Raw genomic sequence first — 18419 nt, forward strand, 5'->3', positions numbered from 1 at the left:
TATCTTCCCTCCCTGGTTGCACATATAGGCAGCAATCTACCCCTTTCAATCAACCCAACGCGCAGCAGCCTTTTGCACCTATCAGCCCAATTGTGCTGCTGGCCCAGTTCACTCCTACGAGCCACAAAACCATGTGGCCTTCCTTCCCACCACAGCATCAGCAAGGCCCAGCCCACTCTCCCGGGTGCTACTCACCACATGACCGGCCAATCTTCCTTGGTTCTTCATACGCAGCCCTATGCCAGTCCTTCTATCGTCTATTTGGGTAATGGTGATACTCTAATCATTACTCACACTGGTTACATCCCTCTTTCTCTCGGTTCCTCTAATTTTCTTCCTGCCCTTCATAATATTGCTCGTTTTACGCAAGATAATTTAGTCTTCTTTTATCTTTGCTCCTCACTTTGATCAAATCTGTGATTTACTTACCAGTGTGCTACTTTTTCAGGGCCCTGTAAAGATGGGCTTTATCCCTTCTCTGTTTTCCACTGTATCTTCAGTTTCTTAAGCTAATGTTACCGTCTCCTCCACCACTTAGCATCAACGGTTGTCATCTATTATGTTTGGTCATGTTTCGTATTTATTCTAGTTTAGGTCCTACTGTCAAAGTCAATAATTTTTTTTGTACGCACTGTCCACTCAATCACTCTTTAATTCTAATACTAATAATATTTGTGCTTCTTCCTTATTCTCTATTAGTCATTCTGATGTGCGGATGTCTCTAGTTACATCTACCAGTGGTTTTTGTTATTATATACTCTCTAAGGATGATTTATCTCAATACTCTTGGATTTTTCCTATGAAACAAAAATATGGGGTATTTTCGTCACTTTAAACACTTTATTGCCATGATTCGTAACATGTTTCAAGCCACTATTATGGTTCTCCAAAGTAACAATGGTATTGAATATGTCAATCAATCATTCTCTCTATTATGTCATGCCAATGACATCAACCAATGCTATTCTTACCCCCATACCCCAACAAAATGGCCTCGTAGATTAGAAACATCGTCACATTCCCACTCTTATTTGTTCTATTCTCCACACTGTTGACTTACCTCATACATTGAAGCCGCTCTTACTGCCATTTGTTTTATTAATCTCCTTCCCCACTCAACTTAAGTTGGTTCACTCCTTACTAAATTATTTCAGGTCATCCTCCCACATATTCTCATTTCTGGGTATTTGGGCGCCTTTGTGTTTATCTATGTCGTGTCACATTATTTTTAACGAATCATACTTTATTTTACAGTATTTCGCAGTTATCGCATATTTCGGAGTATACAAATTTACCATCACCCCGGTTACTACATATGTGTACTACCCTCTCTCTGCGTTTCCACCTTTAGGCCAGGCCCTTTTTTCTGTTTGCCTTATTGCTTGCGTTTTTCTATCTGCCATTAGGCATCCCTCTTTACAAGCCTAGCATCAAGGCTCAGGATTACTTCCACAGCTCCAAAGCCCAAGTTAGTAATTGCCCACGTCAGCCTACCCCCTCTACTTTAAATCTCGTGCTTAGCATCCCATTTTCAACTTCAGGGTCGCACCCTGTCACTTTTCAGCCTATCCTTTTGGCCCGTGCTATCTCCTTTAGCATATTCCTCTATACTTGTGCCTTCGCCATCAAACAGACCTTCTGAGCTCGTGCCCTTTCCTCCACAACATGTTACCTCAGTCTGTGCACCAGTTGTCTATGAACTACTTGTAGCTGCTTCCTTAGCTGCCACTTTTACCCATTCCATGATCACTCATTTACATAACGGGATCACCAAACCTAAAACCCACAATGAGGGCACTGTGTGGCATCTTCTTCCGCATACTCTTTTAGCATTTCTTAAAACTGATGTACCTACGTGTTTTTCACAGGCTTCCAAACATCATCACTAGCGGCTTGCCATAAGGAAAGAAATTAATGCTCTCTTGCGTAATCAGACATGGTTCCTTATTCATTCTTATCCAGGGCAGAACACCATTAGCTATAAATAGGTCTTCCATATTAAGTGTGATCTTGATGGCTCGGTCAAAAGATATAAAGCTTTTCTTGTGGCCAAGGGTTTTCATTAGTAGTGTCACGCCTCGATCTCGAGATACATCCAAGATCGATAGGTGATGTCACCTCGTACTTATACGTCTATCATACCTCGCCTCCGGGATACGAACAAGACACCAATCAAGGTCCAACAGCAAAATAACTTTGCGTTTACTCTGTGGTTGCATCTAACCTTCGTGTTAGGTTGTCTACGTACCCTAAACAAGGATCAACCCATTTGTAGCTCACCATATAATAAGTGCCGACATTTCTCATGCCACTATTTAGTAGAACCCATAAAGATTTCTGAATACTTAATTTCTGAAACTCATGCACTTGATTCACTAAATTCCAAACTAAATAACGAAACATATGATTACTAGGATTGCCCTTCGTCAATCATATATATCATATTGCTTTCCAACAACAATTTCACATTCACAACAAACAATCAAATCAAAAAAATCAAAGATGCATAATATTGACGTTTAACTACGTTAATCAACCAATAAAACCATATATCACTTTGTTAAGTTTAGTACATGTGACCTTTGTAAGTTGGTTGTATTACCCTACCTGAATTCAAAGCAATAACATATAACTCTAAGTTACCAACACAAACATAAGCTTGAGCCGCATCTATGTTTCTACATTCTAGACTAACTCAAGGAATACCAAATATAATATGATCCCGGGCCACTCAATGGAATCGAGGCGAAGTGGGGTATCCAGACCACTCAACGGAATCTCACTCTAGAATACGTATGGTTCCCTTATGTGGATTAAGCAAGCGGATCCATATGTATCCATCTAATAGGCAGTGACCCCCTAATATGGATTAACTAAGCAGAGTCACCCCTATAATGCGTATGGTCCCCTAATGTGGATTAACCAAGCATGACCAACTATGGAATAAAGTAATCGTATAGGCAGTGACCCCCTAATGCAAATTAACCAAGCGGAGTCACCCTTATAATGTGTATAGTCCCCTAATGCAAATTAACCAAGTAGGACTATATGCATGTATCCAATAGTGTGGTCCGCTAATAGGGATTAACCAAGCATGACCAACTATGAAACAGGTAATCGTATAGGCAGTGACCCCGTAATGTGGATTAATCAACTATGGAACAGGTAATCGTATCCATGACATCTAGATTACTACGTATACTCATATGTGCTAATAATTTATGGCATCTAGACTACTAAACACATACAAGTTCATTAACAACTTGGGAACTAACTAAAAGACCGCATGAAACCTAGTGTATGACATATACAACAAGGAATTCATGGTACCATTTGCAAGACACTAAAACCAAATTAACATGGCATATGTGTTAACTCGCATCACATATACTCGATTCAAACCCAAGTGGTAGCTAATCACAAGAATTAAAATCAAGTTCATAAGCACAAACAAAATGATACTCAAGGGAATGCAAATTCATAAATAGTTAAACTGAAATATTAAGCAATCATGGTTAGGCTACATCGTAGCCCTAGTAAAATAAAATTAGTTCCCAAAACATAATCGAAATTGGTACTGAATCCATAAGAAATAATAAGAAAATTTAGTTTAGAAAAAGCCTGAAAAATCCCCTGTTTTTCCGTACATCTAGTCTGCCTTCTACCCTTTGCTCTGTCAATGCCTTCTTCAATGATAATCCTCCATTTTTTAATCTTTTGTTTTCTCTTCTTCTGCTTCATTTATGATTAGCCCCAATTGACTAGATTAATGCCCAGCCATTTCTGTTTTTCTTCTTTGTCTTCCCTCTTCTCACCGTAGCTTTTTTTCATAACCGACAAAGGTTTAAAGCCAAGTTATTGCCTTGTACTGCCTGGGTTTACTCACTGTAGTCATAGCCTCCCAATTAGTTTCTTCGACTCTCCAGTTGCTTAGTAACTGAAATTTCAATCTCCCAAGTCAATTGACTTCCAATAAGTAATTGACCAATAACCAGAACCCATGCTCCTGCTAAGAACCCACGAACTGAAATTTGAAATGGAAATTTGGATGCCCATCTTTCTGAATCATTCTCATTCCTAAACCGAGTTGTCGGCATTGTATATATATCAAAAGCGAAAGCAGAGCTTTCTTTTCTCCTTTTCGTGTAAATGAAAAGATAAATGAAACCTTGTTGTTGAAGTGGTCACGTGCCTTTTCCTTCAACCTTCACAAAAGTTAAATAATACCAATGTAAACTATTGAAGCCCAATGGCATACACATATATAGGACAATGATATTTGGAACAATTCCTAGACCTATTTGACTAGCCATGGAAACCAATGACTTAAAATATAATTCTCTATCACATTAATCTAGCTATAAAAAAAATAAAATACATAAACATGTCATGACCTCAACTAAAAGCAAAGATATCACTACAAAATGTCGTTTTTAGGGATAAAACAAGTAGTACAATTTGTGATTAACCAAGTAGGACATAGGCATGTATCTAATAGTGTGGTCCCTTGATGCAGATTAACCAAGCAAGACCATAGACACACATCAAATGACATGGTCCCTTAATACAGATTAACCAAGTAGGAACACCCATGTGCACCATGTAACAAGGTAGGCAGTGACTTCCTAATGCGGATTAACCAAGTAGAGTTACCCCTATAATGCGTATGGTCTCCTAATGCGGATTAACCTAACATGACCACATACAAATGTCAAATTGTGTGGTCTCTTAATGCGGATTAACCAAGCAAGACCACCTGTTTGCCACACTACTACATGGTGCAGCATCATAATCACACATCATACATCAATTCAATATGAATTACAATTGCTAGCATACATAGTATCGATTCTATAAGACAAATGAATATCCATTTACACATACCGTTTATATCTTCTAGTAGTTCAATACCCCATAACTTTAATAAGGTGCCAACTTCACGCAACCAAAGCACACACATCCTTTAGGATGATCCACTGACCAAACTATGCTTACTAGGCTCTATTGGATATCATATATATGTACGTATATATATCATTCCATAACATAATGCATGTAGATAAAAAGAATTTACCATCTTTTGTATGTGAATTGTATTGTAAAAATCTTTTGTTTGTAAAACTTTTTCCAACGTTGTCAATGTAAATAGTATTAATCTTCAATCACACAATCTATTATATATTTCAAATATAATCTTTCATACAATTTCAAATCCTGCAGTAAGGCGCGGCTAAAAATTTCTAATTTATATATACTAAAACCCACTCTCGGTTACCGTTCTTTAACAGTAAAATAACGAAAATGCCCTTAAAATGCCGTCCTGGCTCCCTTTAGTATTGGCTTATCTACAGTGAAAAGGCGTTTTTGCCCTTCCTCTCCAGCTGTCGGCTATCGCAGTGTGTTCTGGCATCTTCCCTTTCTTTTCACTGTTTTTCCTTCTGTTGCTTTTCACTTCTTTTCCTCTAATTTGACTTCGTTTGTTTTGGGTTTTTTGGTTCTGGTTTCGTTTGCTCCCAGAAACCTACGTTCTCTATTTGCTGTTATCGTCCAACTCCGATTTAGCTACCCTTTGTGAACTCCATCTGCTTTAACTTCCCTGCATATCTTTCTCTCCAAAGCTCCAAATTCTTGGCCAAATAGAACGTCGAACGCCCAGGTGGTCACCGACTCCAGTTCGAGGTCGAGAAGCATTCGGTCAACGACGTTCCCGACGCCAAGATTTCGTAAGGTCTCAATATCGAAGAAGATTTCTTACGCTCTTTGTCAATGACGACCTGACGCGGATTCTGTCCCGATTTGAAGAAAATTCTTCAAGCGGCTTGAATTCACGGTGAGTCCTCTCGCCCTCTCTAGAATTTTGTTTGCAATTCTCCATTATTAACACCCGTTTTCTTGCTAGAAATCAATCCTGCGACTTTATTTGCAGCCCCCCCCCCTCTTTTTTTTCCTCCAGATTTAGCTTTTTTACCCTATTTGGTATCTTTTGGCTGATTTTGTGGGTCTTGGTCAGTGCTGTGGGTCTTGGTGAATTTCTAGCATGTTTATGCACGCAGTTTTTGTTATAATGTATGGATTGTGTTTTGTTCAGTTTTAAATGTCAGAAGCTTTAAATTTTTTTGGGTTCAATTTTAAATGGGTTGTTATCAACCATTGAATTGCTTTCGGAGTTTTCATTTGATAAGAGAGGGGGGGGGGTTCTTTTGGGTTAAACTTTCGATCCATGGGATTTTTAGTTATGTTGTGTCCACCCTAATTCAACCTTTCTATCTTCAGATCACCAGCAATAATCTCATCAAGGTCTCAGGAGGAATCACGAGAATTCACTGCCGAATTGGTATGTACTTATGCTTTTGCAAAAAGCCCTTTTCATGCCATTTTTGTGTTTTAGAATTGGGACCAAAATGATTATGAGTGATTTTGAAAAACACTGAGATAGAAAAAATGGCTATCAAGCAAGCAGCCCATGAGTATTCAAACATATAATTTTCGGTCAAATGAAATAGTTGGTACCACAAGCTTTTAAGTAGGGAGGGATGTTTGATTATATATTTAAATTAAGCAAAGAATCTTGCATAAGAAAACGATCCAAGTTGAAGTTAACCAAATATATGGTGTAACAACTGTTAGTTTGATCAGTTCACACTAATCAAATGAGCCCGAGGTGTTGATTTTGACAGTAACTACTGACTTTTTAGTATGTTCCGGATTATTTTATAGTGTTAATTACTTTTTACATTTTTGAGGTTCGGAGTGATTTTTATAGTGTTAATTACTTTTTTGTTAATGTGTATGAAACAATATTTATCCTATTTGTTTGCCATGTAAATATCTCTCTAATTTGAACTTCGTATTCTTTTTTGCCTGTACATAGACCAGCACTTCAATTTTTTGTATCCAAATGCTGGTTGCTCTTGAAGGATGGTTCCATGTGCTAAAATCCAACACATGTCTGTAATTTTTTTTGTCTGTATGTAAATAAACAACTTTTAGCCTTTTGTATCTGCATTCTACAACTTAAATATTTTGTTTATAAGCCTTTTGCAACCTCTCTATTCTCCATGCCGTTAATATTTGATCATGCCATTTCTACATCCTATCAGCATGGTGTTAAGTATAGTTTCCCAGCTGCAATCATTTTGAATTGGCGTTTAACGAAGCTGTTGTAAGGCCTCTTTTCTTGATGTGTCTCTTTTTTCATTTATTATTCTATTTTTAATTCCTAATTTACAGATAAATTTTATGTCTAAATTCTCATTTTGCCATGCTGCAGATTTTGTCTTCGTAATCAAATGCTTCGTATTACTGTCTGATTTTGTTCTTCTTCACTTTCAAGAACCACCGCTGTTTATTGAAGGTATTTAATCCGTTCAACCATTTAGTATTCAATGTATCAAATATATTGCGTTGTTAATTTTCTGTTACTTTTGTTGGTACCTCTCTTTTCTTTCTAATTTTTTTTCCCTTTTTTATCCGCTTCTCTTTCGCTTTTGTTCAACCCATTGTCCTCAGTTTGTAATCTTCAATTGGATGAATTTGATCAACCCATCTATTCTCAAGCGATATCTTTTGTTTTAAACTATTTTAACCACTTTGATCTTAAAAGTGTTTAGTGTTAACCCCCCAACATATTATTTTCGTTTTCTTCACATTGGAACCAAACTCAATTGGTGGTAAAAATGTATAAACCTTGAACTACACCATGTATCCAATGTTAGTCATTAAATAATTACAAAAGTAACATCACCATGGGCTACAATCATATCCAGCATTGTTCCATGATTGTTACCAACCCTTAGAACCAAATTTAGCATCAATATGTTTTACTTCTCCATCTCAATCTTAACCATTAGCAGTTACAATTTTGTATTAATCACCGTCATCTTTTGCCTACCTTACTGTATGTGAAACGATTATATTTATGCTCATTGTTATTCATTGGAAACAGTTTTTCTATATGTCCATATCCAATCATTAGTTTTTTTTTTTTTTAATGGAATTTGTTGTTTGGTCATTGCTCTAATTCGATTTGATGATTTTGGTTTCCAAAATAGCTACTTGGATTGCCCGTGATTTGTTTTCATCGCGTAATCCCCCCATTTCGTCCATATTATGGATTGCGACAGGTATTTATCAGAGAAGTGTGTGGAGGATAGCAGCTGAGCTACCAGATCCTTATCCCTATAAATCTCCCTCAATAGGCTTTGCCAATAAGACTTACCACCCAAATGTTGACAAAATGTCAGTAATCACTATCATAAACTCCTAATATTCTAAATTGTGTGGCACTATTAATTGAACGAAACAAGGAATACTATCAAATTCTAATTACATCACCCTGTGTTTCCAGATCTTACAAGCATATTTAAAGTGTTCTCACCACAACTTCTGCTATATCCCAATCCCTCTGATCCTTTAAACAGAGGTTACAACTTTAATGATGAGTTACCGAGTTGTTTATCAACAAAGAGTTAAATGTATTGATTGTTTATTACATTTGTGTCTCCCTGTCATCATACATTTGTTTTCCGTTGTTTTTCGCTTAACTTTCAACTTTAGTGTATTCATGTTAGGATTAGTGCTAATTAGAACATAGATTGTTCAACTACAATCTTTTGAGTAGTCTTAACCCTTTTGTTGCATTATGGTGCTACTCTTACTCCTGCAGATGTTGACTTAAGTATGTATGAGTTGAAAACCTTGCATTCTGGTACATTTAAGAAGTTAACTTAAGTTGATAAAAACACAAAGGTTATCAAACGAGACCTTAATTTCTGCATAAATGAGTTTTAATATGGTCTTGGGATTTTCGAAGTAATATTAACTAGAATTAAACAGGTTGCTAAATGGTCGAGAACACATTAAGCCACTGTGAGAAAGTGAGGTGCCATGTGTTATAGATACTACATTTGGTTAATTATATTCTCACAATCCTGCTCCATTCAGTCTGTTAATTGGAATGGTGGTAGTATCTAAGTCATTTTTGACAAATTACTACAACTATCATGCTCCATATGATTGAAAAGAAGGCACCACAGGTGTATTTTGATGCTAGCAACAACTGTTTTACCAAAAATTGCACTCTCTATTACAATTCTTACTTTGTTAGTCTATCGAAAGCTTATATAAATCGCTGTCAAGTATCTTCACTAATATGTAGTCTAAACACGCATTTCTACTGCAATTAATTAAGTTGGCACCACCTTATGATAATCCTGCTTCACTGAACTCAGCTGTTATTTAATGATTTCTTTATTTCCAAACGGCATCTGATGAGGTGCTTTCACTGAAATTCTTTTCAGTGAAGTCATATTCAGGAAATGGGTCTACCTACTGAACCGTATGAGTGGTACATTGACTTGCCGCACTTTGGGACCATCAAACATTGTGGTTTTGGTTTAGGATTCGAATAGATGATTTTATTTGCTACCAGCATTGACCACATTAGAGATGTTATTCCTTTCCCTAGACATCCAGGAAGAACAGATCTTTGAATTAGTCCATCAATAGCTACTAGGCAAGACAAATAGGAAAAAATCACAATCGTTACTTTATATATATACAGAGATTTTAATCATTCAGTTTATGCTAATTTTTTTTTTAATTTCAATTTATATCAGCTTTTTTAACTTTTATTAGGAGCTTATACAAAGAAGGATTACAAAAAATCACCGAATGCCTTGGAAAATCCCTTGGTGATTCTATTTGGTAAGCTTTAAAAAGCCTCATCTTTTTATTCTTGGTTATTTTCCCTTTAATATGCATTTGTCATGTTTGTACATTTGATACAAATCTGTCTTCTTATTATTTTACTGTCATCTGTGAGGATTGTTTTTTACTACTTCCGTAATGTTTTGCAGTGTACATAGATGACAGATTTCATATCACCTACTTGCCTCCAACTATGTAAGCCAATGTTCTTCTTTTCATTTAAAATGACCTACAACAACATCAATTGTTTTTCTTCTTTGTTGTCATAAAGATTCAATTCAATGTCTTTCATTCAATTGATTGTTTCATTATCTATACTTTCATCTGTTTAGTTGCTGGAAAAATCTTGGCAAACAAAAGAACTCAATTTCAGTGCTATTGTTGTGATGAATACTTATTTTAACAAACTTATCAAATTTTGGATACTTTATGAATTTAAGATCTTCAATTTTAGTATTTTTTATGAAATTGTAATGAATTTGCAAATTTGTCAACTATATCTTACATTCATGGTTCCATATTCACCTTGCCCATAACTATTGAATTTTGTCTCTTGACTGGATGAATTTTTATAGTTTCCACAATCTACAGTTGCAATGCCTTTGATGGATAAAGCACAGAGGACCCAGCTACTCATAGCTTCTTTAGCATCGTAAGTTAAAATTCCATACCATTTTCTTTTGCTTCACAGATTTCATTATGTTAATAGCATACCAATTATGTGATACCAATTGTTATCTTAGCAGTTTCTAACAATTGGTAAAATACGCATAAATGTGTGCAAGTTTGAATTATACATACGAATTTTCATATATTACACTCTTTTATAGCTTTGAAACATATTTTTCCATACGGTTTCTAATCGCGCAGCAACGCGCGGGCACTATTTCTAGTTATATATTGAGAGGAAGCTTATCTGTAGCTTTAGGGTTTAGGGGAAAGATGTATGACACTCGGAGATGATTACTAAATATACCGTAATCATCTCCGAGTTAAGGATGATGATCGCCTTCTTCTTCGGTTGGATCCCTTCAACGGCAATACCAGTACTACTAATTGCATGTACATGACTTTAAATCATAAATTCATCAGCCAGTCTTCCCTTCCGACATGGATGGAGGAAGGCTGCTTATTTATTACTACACACGATTATTCACAGCTTACACGCAGTGCCCCGACCAACGTAGATGTAGGAAGGCAGCTTATTATACAATCTATACAACTTAGGTTCGAAATTAGAATGCAATGCGCTGTCTCACTCTCTTCAACTGGCTCTATATCCCTGCAAGTCAATCATATAGAGCCTTTAACATAATTAGTTGATTATGGTAGTTTGCTTGAGATTGAGATGTATGTGTTAAGCAGGCATGAAAGCCATCTCAAGCTAAGAGCTATTGATTGCCGAAGAGAGATGAAGGGAATACTGTACGAACTTGTCCTGCATTGCGACAAGCTTGGCATCATTCTGAAACCGTCTTCCTTTTGAAGTTTGGCCTGCAAATTCAAACACACATCTTATAATCCTTGGATTTGTTATCAAATCGATTCTCCTCCCCAAATGGGAATTTCCAAACATGAAAACTTGTATGGTGCGTTTTGATCTACCACATAAGCTGGACACAAACCAAAACATTATGGAAGACAATAAATTAAATTCAAATTCCTAAACAAACCTCCGCAAGCGCAGATGGTACCAAGCTGTTGAAGAAGACGATGGTGATGAGGTTGCAGTTTCGGTGGATGGCATCTTCATTTCCAGATCAGGGATATGTTTGATCTTGGGCCAATCACCGTCTTCCTCCCCACATCGTTCTACCAGCGAGGGGCATCGCTGGATAGAGAGATGCAGGAGGGAGGTTGGTAACCCACCCTCCGGCAAGGACTGGAGTGCAGGGCAATCCTCAATGTATAGATCATGGAGGGAGTCGAGTTTTTGGAGTACATCTGCCGGGCCAAATGACATGAGCCTTGCACACGAGCCAATACTCAAATATTTAAGAGATGTTGGGAGGCCTTCAACTGGCAACGTTACAAGCTTAGGACAATTGTGGATGGAGAGTGTTGTGAGGGAGGTGAATCCTTGGAACGACTTGTTTTGGTTGGATAAATACTCGAGAGCCTTGCAGTCACGGACGTAGAGTGCTCCGAGTTCGGGGAGACCCCAATCTGGAAGACATATGAGGTTTGAGATATTGGAAATCACCAAGAACCGTAGATCAAAGACATCACGAGGTGGCAAACCCACTAAGGAGCCATGTGCAGAACATGCATCCAATGCCAGATGTTCCATGTTTAAGAAGGGATGTATTTTGAATTCTGAATTGCACCCACTTGCTTCCAATTTCTTTGGAATGTAGTTATCTGGCGACTCATGCAGCTTGGGGCAATTGATAATTTTGAGTTCACTGCCCCTTTCGAATTTCCAGTACAGAAAGATCCTGCTATCATAACCATTCTTATCAATGGCGGAACCAGAAATCGTTTTCAAAAGGGATCTTTAAGACATGAAAAAAAAAAAAAAGAAGACTAAATACAGCAATATAATCAATTGAAGAAATATTTAAGATTTCCTTTTTTTTAATTGTCAAGAAAAATGCATCCAATGCCAGATGTTCCATGTTTATAGACCTTGTTTTATATGAACAAAACCGAAAAAGGAATTAATTTTATATGGTAAAACAGAAGGCCAATTATAAAGTTTTGTTTAAAAAAGACAAAAAAATCTTGATTTCAAAATCTTCGAACCCATGCCCGATTGGCTTGCCAAAGTCCACTAACCAATGAACTACAAGATGGTTATTGTAAGAACTCGCAAACAACAAATATATATAAATTACAGAATAGGCCTTACCACAAAAAGAAACTCTCACAATTGTGAGTCCAGTGCATCAGAACAGGATTGTCAACAAGTGTGATACTCATAGGGTTGCGCCAGCAGGAAAACAGAAGGTGTTCCAATGATTCACACCTTTTGATCTTCAGAAAATCCAGTGTTTTCCCACGATGTGAACAGCTTTTCAACTTGGGGCAGTTAACTATCCTTAGAATTTTGAGGGATTCAAAATCTCCATTCCAATCCTCCAACTCTAGCATATTTTTGAGACGGACTTGTTCGAGTTTGTGTAGCTCCCGAAGATCAAGGACTTTGGATCTGGTGCAGTGATTCAAATAAATACTAACCAAATTCGTCAGCAGTCCCATCCAACGTGGAAATTCAGTGCCCTTGTAGTGACAGATTTGGAGCTCTTTGAGTGCCTTTGGGTGAGGTTCCAAGTCTTCAAGTACCTGCTTTGCAGCGGCTTCATCATGAAAATTAACATCGTTACTGCTCCATTCATAAACCACTTTCTCAATCATTTCTTTCCCTTTCAAGTTGGCCTCCCCTGCATTCACTGCATTTTCCAGCTTTGAGATGTGCAACGTTCCTCTAAGGTACACCATGTTCTTCAATTCTTCAAGTTTGTTTCCTGTTTCGCAGCTGACCTGAATATATATATATATTTTATTTATTTTTTGGTTAGACAGAAGTTTGACCCCCAACAACAAGACATTTGAAAAAGAAACAAAAAAACATACCGGAAATTTGTGTAAGTTGTGCAGACTGGTTAGACACCCCATGCTTCGTGGCAACATCAAGGTCTTGAACCAGAAAATTTCATCTAGCTCCAGATGTCTCAGGTTGACAAGATTTTTCAAGTTCTTGGGCAAATTGAAAATCCAAGGACAACGCAAAAGTTTCAGCGTCTCCAAATTGAAGAGGTTGCATACCGAATCAGGGAGCTTTCTGATTTCAGTTGTCGATAAATCGAGGTAGCGCAAGAGCTTCAGCCTTCCAATTGAATCTGGCAGTGTGACAACTGTGCTTGAACTCATGTCTAGCACACGCATATACATAAGTGAATGAATTATTTCACCTTGTCCTTTCCCAAAGGCTCTCAGTTGCAAGTGTTGAACTGGAAGTAAAAGTGTGCGCAGCTTCTTCGATTTGTTGACGATCTCTATTGTAGGCTTCTGAAGTTGTTCTTGAAGCAGTGATACATGACGAGACTTTTCGTCAAAATCTTTCATATCCTTCACTTGGCAAAAAAAGGGACTGGAAACTGATTGTGCCAAGTCATGGATAAGATCATGCATCCTGTACTTTGTGTTGTCTTCAGCTGAGCATTCGAAGAAGAACCTGTCTGACAGCTCCTTGAAGTATCGACTTCCGATGTCTTCTGTCCTCTCTCCCACTCCGTGCGTAGGTGGTTGTATAAATCCTTCTGCCATCCATAACTTGACCAACTCATCCTTTTCATAAAGATACGATTTCGGAAACAGGGAACACAATGAAAAGCACTGCTTGTGATCTGGTGAGGGCAGGTGATTATAACTCAATCTAAGAGCAGGCAGTATTTGAGTATCTTCCACTCGTGCTTTCCATGTTTGACTTTTGGCAACATTTTCCCATTCTCCCAATTCTTTCCCACGTAACAGACCTGCCATTTGTTTTGTAGCCAAAGGAAGACCCTGACACATACCTACAATTTCCCTTCCACATTTTTCAAACTCGCTATCGATCAAATTACTATCTTCTTTGAATGCCAACTTTTTAAACAACCACCATGACTCATGATCACCCAAACATTGCAGAGAATAGGGTGACGCTGAATCCATAATATTTGAAACTTCTTTCAGCCGACTAGTCACCAGAACCTTGCTTCCGCAAGCCCCATGATTTAAGACCTTTACTAGTGGCTCCAATTCCTCATCTTTATGATTCCACAGGTCGTCTAGAACAAGTAAAAATCGTTTCTGAGTGAGAAGTTCAAGAATGCGAGTTTCTAGTTGGGCCAAGGAGAGAGGGGTATAATCAATAATCTCAGGACGGGTTTGTAATCGGTCCAAGGAGTTGGAGTAGTGAAGATAAAGGTCTTTTAGATGGGGCAAAGAGTAGAGATCACTGGGAGAAGGTAGTTGGTTCTGATGGAGCAAGGAGTTGGGATCACTGGGAGAAGGTAGTTGGTTCAAATCGAGAGGACTGGCATCTTTAAACAAGGTTTGTAGTTTGGCCAAGAGGGTGGGATCAACAGGGGTTTCGGGTTGAGATTCTTTTTTCTTGATCATATCTTTTAAAGACTCCGTTGCTTGTCTTCTTTTCACATTCAATGAACGCACTAGAGAGACCAGTATTTCACGGAAAATCCTCTCCATGTCAAATTCGTTCCCCACAAAAACCCAAATTCTAAAATCGAAATACCGATCAACATTTTCATCATTAAAGACAAGTTGAGCAAGAGTTGTTTTCCCCAATCCTCCAATCCCAACAATGGGAATAAATGAAAAGGTTCCCCTACCGGCTTTTTTCTCTGTTGTCAGCTGCTCTATGATCTTCTCTTTATCCTTCCCCCTACTAACAACTAACCTGTCTTGAACGGGCCCAGTTCCCGATGTTTTTGAATGACTTTTATCACTTGCTGCTATCATGGTTCTGTTACTTTTGTAGCGTTGTCCATCTCGGTTAATTGCATCTATTCTTGATGTAATTTCTCTCAACTTGGACAATTCACGAGACAGAAAGAGAAATTTAAAAGCACAAAACGGAAGATGGAATTTTTGTACCTGCTGCTGCTTCATCTTCCACCGTTGGTATTCTGTTGTCCAACAGTCGATCAAATCCTCCATATCATAAGATGCTGCTCGGAGCCTTTCCAGCCAATTCTTCAGGGGGGAAGCAGTAGAAGAATCCATCGGAGGATTTCCTTCCAAAATTCCAAGCAACGTTTTAATTTCTGTAAAAGAATTGTTCAGCTTCTCTACCTCATCCTTGATATTGACGAATTCAGTAGTAGCAACATCAGTCAATTTCTTTATTGCAATCTCTACAAGAGGACTTGCAAGGCCGATAATTATGTCAGCCATGTTGCTTTTTTCTTCCGAATTAAAATGGAAAGCCGAAAACAACAAGTGGACAAGAAGAAACAAGGCTGAAAGAAAGGAAACACATATCTGGTGTGATTTGGAGTCTGGAGAGACAATCCGGCTTTGTGTTTTTTGAATTAATGGATGATGCTTTGATGAGAGTAATATAGCATAGGCATGTGATACTTAAATCCTGGAACGATTTGATACTTTCCTTTGGTTGAAAAGATTGGAAGGCTTGAGCAGCGCCAGAAGAATACTTGACAACACTCGAAGAATTTAGAATACTTGAACATACAGAACAATCAAGGAATGACTCGAGAAGAGAGGAGACCGAATTCCCGTCCTCTCTGTCATTGTACTTCCCAAAGAATAATTAGGATGTCATGGAAGACAGCTCTTTCCAGCTGAAATTCACACAAACGTGAATCACTAGAAAATATCAACGTTTCTACAAGGAAAGTTTTCCCTGGTGAGCAAGCGACGAATTTTTCCTTGCTTCTAACCTCATCCCATGGAGATGCTCTAAAAACACTTAAAAAAAAAAAACCACCAATTCCAAATGCAGTACTCAAAGAATATAGTGCGAACGCATCTTTCGCCAACAACTAGAAATATGTGGAAGGTCAGGATGTTAGTCGTTCCTCCTAAACTGGTAGGTTTTAAGAAGCGAGGACGAAGAGGTTCGTTACTGTTGCACTGTGGGTGAAACAATATAGCCATGAAAGATTCAACAAATGGAGAATTCCGGGACTTCAAGAAAATGGTCAGACTGATTTCGATTTTGAACCCTAAAGTTACTATTCTTTTATATTTCTACTTTTAATTTTTTTCACAATAATCATCTGTGATTAATGGCATTTGCGCAAGTTATCAATAGAAAACAACGATTCATATTTTTTTTCTAAAGATATCTTTCTTAATGAATTTCATTAATAAAAACAACACATCAATCAGACTTTCGGAAAACAATGTATACAGTGAATAATAGAGTACTCTATTTTTATGAACAAAAATCTTCTGCATCAAATAATTGACACCAAAAGGTGACTGAGAGACGTAATATTGTAGATGGATAAATTGCAAAACAAGGGAAGAGATATGCAAACCCATATAATCAAATATATATACATATATATGTGTGTGTGCCCATATTGTTATAACACATTAGGCCTAGCAATTTTCTTGCACGACCTGTTAACTTGACACGAAATGACACTAAAATAACAGGTTGTGAATCAACCCGTTAACAAATCGGGTAATTATCGGATCACCCGTTAAGAACACGATAAGATATTGTATGCCAGATCTAAACATTAAGCATGACAATTTCTTACATGATTCATTAACCGACACGACCTGTTAACGAATCAGATCATTATCAGGTCACCTGTTAAGATAACGAGGATGACACAAAAAACACAAACATAACAAACACAATTAAATTGTAAGTAAAGGAAGGGGTTTGCAGTCTTCGGACCACAACCTCCTGGAACCAAAGCTCTATTGTCTATTCTATGTTAGACATCCACTCGCCTGTTCATAACCCACGGGTAAAATGACATTCCGTGCAGGCGGCATTTGGCCCAAATTTTGTTTATTTATATGTATTAACATAAATGCTATACGGATTTAAACATATACATATTTTGGGGTTGGGGGGGGGGGGGTGCGGCGGGTGTGGGGAGCGGGTGAAGATCCTGGATATAATCTGAGAGAAACTGCTGATGCTGTGTTCCTTTTTCAATCATTAATTTATGCATGCAGAAAATATGGGTTAAGAAGAACTCTGGCTACAAATGCATGATGTTATACGCAAGGTCCTTAGCAATCACTTGGGGTGGTCCTCCGTACTGGGTTTGGAATTGTTATAAAGAGACAGGGTATGCCGAATTTCACTCATGTCTTCTAACACCTACAGTTTTCAATACGAAAAATGAGAATTTTATGTCTTCGATTCACAGGGATGACAACATTGAGGTAGCCAAACTAACGGGTGTACGCGATCTAGATGTCCAAGGACGGTTCAAGATGTCGGAGCTCTCACCAGGAGTTGTTTATGAGATTGCCTACATTGTTAAATTAACAAACGGAGCATCTGGATGGGAACTCCCTGTTACACTCAAAATCACTCTCCCGGGGCAGGGCGGAAGAGAAAAGAAGCGCCAATACAGTCTACTCGAGAAGCCGAGAGGAGTGTGGATGGAGCTTGTTGGTGGCAGTTTTCAGTCAATGGCAAGAGAAACTGGAGAAGTGATCTTTGATTTTTATAATCATGACACGCCCTCGAAAAGTGGGCTTATCATCAAAGGTATCATTATCAGGCCAAAAAATTGAACAGGTCGTGCAAAGTATAGGATTCTAATGCTAATTATAAAGACTGATTTCCTATAGCCTGTACATTGATGATCTATATAGCAATAAAGAATCATTTCCTTTTCCTTTCATTTTTCCGTTGAATTGAACTGCACAATGACCCTGTTTGATCACAAATGAAGGCTTTAGGTAAAACAAGCAGGTGTACTGGTGCGTTGCTGTGGGATTTGAAACATTGTTGAAGTTGTAGAAAGTATCGAAAATATATGTGCCAAAGAGTAGTGTTTATATACATGTATTACATTAATTTTTTATTTATTTATAAAAATAGGGATTAGTTGTAGGGTCCACAATATATCGAACTTTAACAATCTGAACCGTCTATTTTTCAAGTTACACTTCATAGATTATCCTTGCAAAATATTAGCTATATTGGAAATGTTTAAGACATCTAATTAGGTTTAAAGAAATTAACGAATACTTTGTTATATAAG

General features: G+C 37.7%; 2 protein-coding genes across 40 annotated transcripts; one reads left to right on the forward strand and one right to left on the reverse strand.

Annotated features, from left to right (window-relative positions):
• Positions 1-5422: 5422 nt before the first annotated feature.
• Positions 5423-18056, forward strand: LOC126611294 (lectin-like). 37 transcript variants are annotated; one of them, XR_007618778.1, is made up of 11 exons: positions 5426-5830; positions 6274-6334; positions 7101-7162; positions 7271-7354; positions 8124-8238; positions 8348-8422; positions 9637-9705; positions 9858-9903; positions 10284-10360; positions 17377-17492; positions 17574-18056. XR_007618778.1 is itself a non-coding variant. In XM_050279510.1 (7 exons), the coding sequence occupies exons 3-7, from the start codon at positions 8226-8228 to the stop codon at positions 10312-10314; spliced, it is 234 nt and encodes a 77-aa protein (XP_050135467.1). In that variant the 5' UTR covers positions 5427-5830; positions 6274-6334; positions 8124-8225; the 3' UTR covers positions 10315-10546. The 37 variants fall into 37 exon arrangements, 2 of the variants coding, with proteins under 2 accessions (XP_050135467.1, XP_050135466.1); XR_007618776.1 differs by having other exon boundaries at positions 5425-5830; positions 8124-8422; positions 9618-9705; positions 10300-10360; XR_007618780.1 differs by lacking the exons at positions 17377-17492; positions 17574-18056 and adding an exon at positions 11074-11209 and having other exon boundaries at positions 5428-5830.
• On the reverse strand, positions 10780-15767 carry LOC126611293 (putative disease resistance protein RGA4). Of its 3 annotated transcripts, XM_050279507.1 has the most exons (5): positions 13285-15767; positions 12560-13191; positions 11382-12149; positions 11142-11202; positions 10780-10990 (listed from the first exon to the last, which is right to left on the reverse strand). In XM_050279507.1, exons 1-4 carry the CDS (start codon positions 15607-15609, stop codon positions 11169-11171), a joined length of 3759 nt encoding a protein of 1252 aa, XP_050135464.1. In that variant the 5' UTR covers positions 15610-15767; the 3' UTR covers positions 10780-10990; positions 11142-11168. The 3 variants fall into 3 exon arrangements, with proteins under 3 accessions (XP_050135464.1, XP_050135463.1, XP_050135465.1); XM_050279506.1 differs by having other exon boundaries at positions 10780-11202; XM_050279508.1 differs by having other exon boundaries at positions 10780-11202; positions 11382-12146; positions 13285-15766.
• Positions 18057-18419: the final 363 nt, after the last annotated feature.

Source organism: Malus sylvestris, chromosome 17, assembly GCF_916048215.2.
Source record: "Malus sylvestris chromosome 17, drMalSylv7.2, whole genome shotgun sequence".
In the NCBI taxonomy this organism is placed as follows: Eukaryota; Viridiplantae; Streptophyta; class Magnoliopsida; order Rosales; family Rosaceae; genus Malus; species Malus sylvestris.

Bases quoted from the DNA above. Each gene is read 5' to 3' on its own strand.
- LOC126611293 (XM_050279507.1), bottom strand. From the start codon at position 15,609: ATGGCTGACATAATTATCGGCCTTGCAAGTCCTCTTGTAGAGATTGCA. The intron at 13,192-13,284 runs GTATGTTTTTTT...ATATATATTCAG, and splicing joins ACAACTTACACAAATTTCCG to GTCAGCTGCGAAACAGGAAA. The intron at 12,150-12,559 runs GTAAGGCCTATT...TGGTTATGATAG, and splicing joins TGTGAGAGTTTCTTTTTGTG to CAGGATCTTTCTGTACTGGA.
- LOC126611294 (XM_050279509.1), top strand. From the start codon at position 16,331: ATGAAAGATTCAACAAATGGAGAATTCCGGGACTTCAAGAAAATG. The intron at 16,376-17,376 runs GTCAGACTGATT...TTATGCATGCAG, and splicing joins TCCGGGACTTCAAGAAAATG to AAAATATGGGTTAAGAAGAA. The intron at 17,493-17,573 runs GTATGCCGAATT...TTCGATTCACAG, and splicing joins AATTGTTATAAAGAGACAGG to GGATGACAACATTGAGGTAG.